The 6,020-nt window shown below is 21.8% G+C and overlaps 2 protein-coding genes across 2 annotated transcripts in view; both read right to left on the bottom strand.

Annotated features, from left to right (window-relative positions):
* The window catches only part of LOAG_18335 (hypothetical protein), a gene marked incomplete at both ends in the record, with an annotated part of 6,225 nt that extends 5,873 nt beyond the window's left edge, over positions 1-352 (bottom strand). The window contains one exon of the mRNA XM_020450996.1: positions 225-352. Within this exon, the coding sequence (XP_020305266.1) occupies positions 225-352 (128 nt within the window). The remainder of the gene's footprint in view (positions 1-224) is intronic.
* An 898-nt stretch (positions 353-1,250) lies between these two features.
* Positions 1,251-2,677, bottom strand: LOAG_11870 (hypothetical protein; the record flags this gene model as incomplete). The annotated part of the gene is made up of 3 exons (XM_003147384.1): positions 1,251-1,425; positions 1,608-1,671; positions 2,608-2,677. 3 exons carry the CDS (start codon positions 2,675-2,677, stop codon positions 1,251-1,253), a joined length of 309 nt encoding a protein of 102 aa, XP_003147432.1.
* Between the last annotated feature and the right edge of the window lie 3,343 nt (positions 2,678-6,020).

Genomic DNA, 6,020 nt, shown 5'->3' with positions numbered 1-6,020 from the left:
TATATATATATATATATATATATATATATATATATATATATATTGCAACTGAGTATATTTTTTAAATTCAAATTTAATCATTGTTTTCTTTAAGGCATTAATCAATGCACTTTTAAATATTAATTAACAAGTGGTATAAGTGTTAATTAACAAATGTTAAGAAATTAATTTACAAAATTATTTTAATTTAAATGATGAAAATGAATGATAGTATGGTAACGCACCCGGTGAAGAGTATTGCATGATCCCAACGTTTATTATTTTTATCATTTTGATTAATATTAGCTTGATAAGTGCAAAATAAATCGAGCAAAAGTGTAGCATTGCCATTTGCATGCAAATTGCGCGACATTTCAACCTTTTTTTTTAAAAAATTAAAAAAACTTTTTTTAAACTTTTAATTCAAATTGAATAATTGGAACTAAAAAAAAGCAACTTTTATAAATCTTCTTTTTATAAACTTACAATATTTGTATCAGTAAATTATTTTGATAAATTACTTTATGATATGAATGGCTAATTAGGTTTAATTAACGATTGACTAAACAATCTAATTGTTTTCTCATTGATAAGCTAATCATTTTTACATGCAATTTAGTTTAATTTAACAATATCAACCTTTATTTTTGATGTTTATAATTTAGTAACAATCTAATTAATTGCTGATATGATATCGGTATCAATTATGATTGAGAAAATAATAATTAATTTTCCTACATTATTTGACAATAATTATTAATTATCTTTTTTTTATCATCTCTTTTTTCGGATTTAATTATCTTTTATTAAGCTAATTGCTGATGTGTTATAAATGATTAATGGATAATGAATGCTAATAGACATTAGCTTATGATAATATTTAAAAATATCATTTTTAGAAAAAGAAAAAAAACAAATACCGGTGGTACTTTCATTACAGCATAATGATTTACAACTAATTGAATTGAATGCTTCAATGATGAATGTTGAAATAAGGCATTAATCTGAAATGAATAAAAACTTTATTACTGAAAATACATTACTTAATAACTATTGAACATAAATAATTACTAGTTTTAAACTAGCACTATACCAGTAACAAGTTTTGCTGGAATGGTAATTATCAGTCATTATCATCATCAAAATTTTATTATTGGCTTATCAACAATTCTTATCTCACTGAGTAAATTGCATGCACTTATGTTTTTTGATCGTAATTATCAATCATTAATTAACAGTTCTTATCATCATTGTCACTAAAAGTAAATGATTTAATTTGATTTATATAAAAATAAAATGTTAGCTTCTTTAAATTGTACATTGTTTACAATAGCAAATGCATAATTTTGAAGGATTAAATCGGCCTTATTATCATATAATTGCTGATAATATATCCAAAGAGCATCATCGATAAATACGCCAAGCTCAATTGTTAATTTATCATTTCTGAAATTAATTTTTTCTACAAAGATTAAATGTTAATCATTTCTGATGATAAGAATATGAAAAAACAACAAAGATGATAATGAAAAAATTTTTGAAAAAAAATTAAAAAGGTGAAAAAATTAAAAATATTATCATTTCAGTGATAATATTTTTTGATAATTTTATCACATTATAAATGTTACCTTAATTTACTATCAATTGATGATGGAAAAAAATTTTCCTCGATCTCGATTAGTTGGATGGATTCTAAAAATTAATTTCCAAAAAGAAGAAAATAAATGAATAAATAATAGGTTTTATTTGTAATCTATGATATGATAATGATATAATGTGATATGATATGATATAATATTACACTCTTCTCGCCAATTTTTCTCCTTTTGTTTCAGTAATTTCCAAAAATTTAAACAACTTTCGCCACAGTAATTTTGTAAAGCAAAATTTTCCAAGGCTTATAATTTCTGATAAGATAAGATTAAAATCAAAAATTTAGGTACAAATGTAATTTGCTTTAAATTATTTGTCTTACTGTAGATGAATGATGATTTTCAATATCTTATAATATCTTAAAAAAAAAAAATGAAAGTAAACAAAAGTTTAATTATTTAAATTAAATAATAAAAATTAGAAGTTGCCATTTGTTATAAATATTTAATATTAAATTTTTACTGAGCAATTTGAAATGGAAGTTATTTAAAGTTAACTTTATGTCATTCCACGTTCAAAAAAGAGTTTAACCTAAATCCAATTTTAGGTATAACTTAAAAGAAGCGCAATTTTCATTCCTCTCCTACAAAATGCATTACTGTATCACTGTAAACGATTTGAAAAGGGAATGATACTGTAGGACTGAAAATAATTTGAAATGGGAATTAATTAAAGTTAACTTCACGTCATTTTACGTTCAACCAAATCAATCAACCAGATCTGATCATGTTTTTGCTGATTAAATCAATCAACTAAATCAAATTTTAGATATAATCTGAAAGAAGGATGAAAATCCTTCTTTCATGAATTATAATACTGGATTACTGTAAGTAAGTATATACTGTATTTCTGGCTACAACCGCTTTGTAAATAATTAAAGAGCAATTTTTTTTTTTTATTTCTGATCAAATCTATAATCACTGGTACATTTCATGTTTTTTTTTTACCGTCTACATATCACAGCTTACTTATTACTTGCATCAGAAACAAGCCAATCTATACCTGTATTATGAATAACTTTACCAATACCTATAAACTTATCCATACCTGTACCATATACAAACTTGCTTATGCCTATATAATAAATAAAATGCACTTATATTCTCACCACTAATAAACTTGCTTATATCTGGCTGCTAATTAATTTAAAGTTCAAAAAGTAAGCATAAAAAGTTTGAAAGCCTTAAAAGTTAATTTCAAGAAAAAACTGCAAAAAAAATGATCCGATTATGTTTTCATTAATTAAATTATTTCGTATCACTTTACTTATATTATTAGTAAATAGATTATGTTTCATTTTTAATTGATAATATTACTAAGTTTCTTTTTCGTGCAATTTCCTATCGTAAATTTTGATTTAGTTTTTATAAAAATATTTAAATTTTGTAAATTAAACTCTCTTAACCAAATGATATGCAAAAGTCAAGAAGTTTTTTATTTTTAATTAACACTCAATAAGTAATAACCTTAATTAATAAATAAAATTTTTAGGTAATTGAAAAAAGCTGCATGGAAACACAATAAAACTAAAGATATAAATACATAAATATAAAATCGGAATGTAAATTCGAGTACAAAATTTTGATAAAATTTTTGCGAAATTAATATACAATTAGTTAAACATGAAATTAATTAAAAAAATCAATTAGTAAAATCAATATGCAAAATTATTAATATATTAATATGAAAAAATTTATATTCAAATGTAGAAATTACCTAAATTTATTATAATTACCTCATCATTTATCATCTCTTTTATCATAGTTTTTTGAAATTTTTTTTTTTTTTAAATTAAAATCATGAAAAAAATTGGAAAATTCCTAGCAAGTAAAGTGATATTCCAATGTTGATAAACAAAAAATGCAAAAAAAAAATTTTAATTCACTGAAGTTTTAAAGCTAAAAGTTTAAAATTTCTAATCAACCTATAGTTTTGAAAGACCAAAAGAATATTCGTAATTTAAAATCTATTACAGTAGTGAGTAATTCAAATTTTAACATTTACCTGATGTCAAACTTTGCTGTAAACTTTCAATATGGTTGAATTGCTTGTGTGACAAATTAATATTTGACAAGATTTGTTCAGCATTAACCTTTAATGAGTAGCAAATTTTTAAGGGGAAAAAAACGAATGAAAAGTTCGATGAAATATTTTAATATTATAAATTTGGAATTTTTTAATTAATCAAGTATTTGAAAGAAAAAAAAACTGCCTTTTATGGTTTTATTCTTTTCTTCATATATTATTGATCAGAGTAATTAATTAAAACAACTTTAATTTATGAATGGAAGGAAATATTAAATAATTTGTTTAATTATTGCCGATTTTTATTACTTTGTTTTCTTTTTTCTTTTAATTTATAATCAAAAAGATAGCAAATGCAAATTGTTAATTAATTTTTTGGGTAATTAAAAAAAAAGAAATTTTTGATAGCCTTTATTTATGTTTAATCAATAGCTTTTTCGAAATAACTTACAGAGATGAATGTTAATTACGATTTAAACCAAGTGTGAATGCTAATTAATTAATTATAATACTTTTACATAATTAAATGCTAATTTCAATTCTTTAAAGATTAAAAAAAATTAAAGGAAAAAGGATGTGAAAAAATTCGATATAACATTAAGAATTTTCGAAAACATTCCATGCAATATAAAAATGAACAATTAGGGGAAACGTTTTATTTTCAATTTATTCTACTTTTAAAATTTGTCACCTATCCAGTATTATTTACCTCTACTATTTGGTATAAAATTTCAAAAATTCCCGAGATATCCCGATATATTTTTTACGAATTAAAAAAAAAGACAATAAAATGATATTAAATAAAAACTTACATCAAATGATAAAATAGCAATGATGAGAAGATGATTGAAATAATTTAGAAGTAGCATTAATTAATTCAAAGAAACAAGCTAAATTAAGTAAAAATAATAGAATCAGTAATGAATAATTAATTGAATGAAAAAAAAAAAAGAAAAATATCATCAAATTTTATTTCATGAAAAGATTTAATCGATTGGATCAGATGACAAATTAATTGTTGAAATAAATATTTCATTGGAAAATTTTCATCTATTCTTTCCTATTTCTTAAAATATGAAACTGGTTCGGATAAATTTATCGTTATTTTAATTCATTTGAATTAAATTTCATTCCATTGAATACATACAAATTGTATACCGGAAATCGGAAAATTTATTTGCTTTTTTGTTTTAATTAAAATTATTCCGATTTTGATTTCCGGAACGGGAAAAAAAAGTTGATATGGTAAAAAAAAGGATAAAAAAAATAAGAAGAATATGATAAAAAAAAATACAAACAAAATTCCTGTGTAATTGGTTTTCCTTTTTTTAATTTTATTTGGTTTTTGTGTTTTTGCATAATTTTTCATTTATTATTCTTATTACTACTAAAAATTGTATGAAAATTAATAATGATTGTAAATTTAATTAAAAAATTGATCAAATTATAAATTGAAAATATTTTTGCTAATAATTAAATTGGATTAAATTTAGCTAAAAAAAAAAATCTCAATTTCTGAGTTTTATTTTATACTATAAATTTGAAGCGTAAAATTATTTTAATTATTTATGCTAATAAATTTACTGAAAAAATTATTTGAGATATAAAATTATTTCTTTTGCATTAAGTAATGAAGAATACATTTTTGGAGAATTTTTAAAGCAGCTAACAGAACATATTTATTACTAAATAAGCTTACCTTTTGAAACAGGTATTAGTAAATAAGCTTACTTTTCGAAACGGGTATTAGTAAATAAGCTTACCTTTCGAAAACAGGTATTATTAAATAAGCTTGCTTTTCGAATATTAGATACATTTCAGCTAATTACTGAATTCCCACTATAATAATTAATAACTCTCCATCAGGTTTTCTTCACCCTTTCTCTCTTCCTTTCTTTTCCACTCTTTCCCTTCTTTCCCTCTCTTCTCCCCGAAATAAAATTTTAAAATATATATTTCAATTATCGAATATTCACATTTTTTTTTTTTTGTTTAAAAAAAACGGGTAAAATTATGTCACCATATCAGTGACATAATTTTAATTATTTAGCATAATTTACTTTTTTCTCCTCAGAAAAAAAAGTTACAACATCACATAAATGTTATAATTTTAATTATTTAGCATAATTTAAGTTGAAATCACACAATTAGAAGTCTATACTCTTTGTTATGATTATATAAAGTTTAATTCCTTTTAATTCTTCGTCCAATGTCTGAAAATTTTATTTAATTCTTCGTTTTTTTTTCCTCTTTTTTAACATTACCATAAATTGTGAATGCTTTTAATTAGCACTGTCAAATCAAAAAATAAATAAATAAATAAATTTTTAAACAATTAAATGCAGTTGAGAATTCGGTTTTTT

Source organism: Loa loa, assembly GCF_000183805.2.
Source record: "Loa loa unplaced genomic scaffold supercont3.265, whole genome shotgun sequence".
NCBI classification, from domain to species: Eukaryota; Metazoa; Nematoda; class Chromadorea; order Rhabditida; family Onchocercidae; genus Loa; species Loa loa.
The sequence above is the reverse complement of the archived record's forward strand: the minus strand, read 5'-3'. Positions and strand labels throughout refer to the sequence as shown.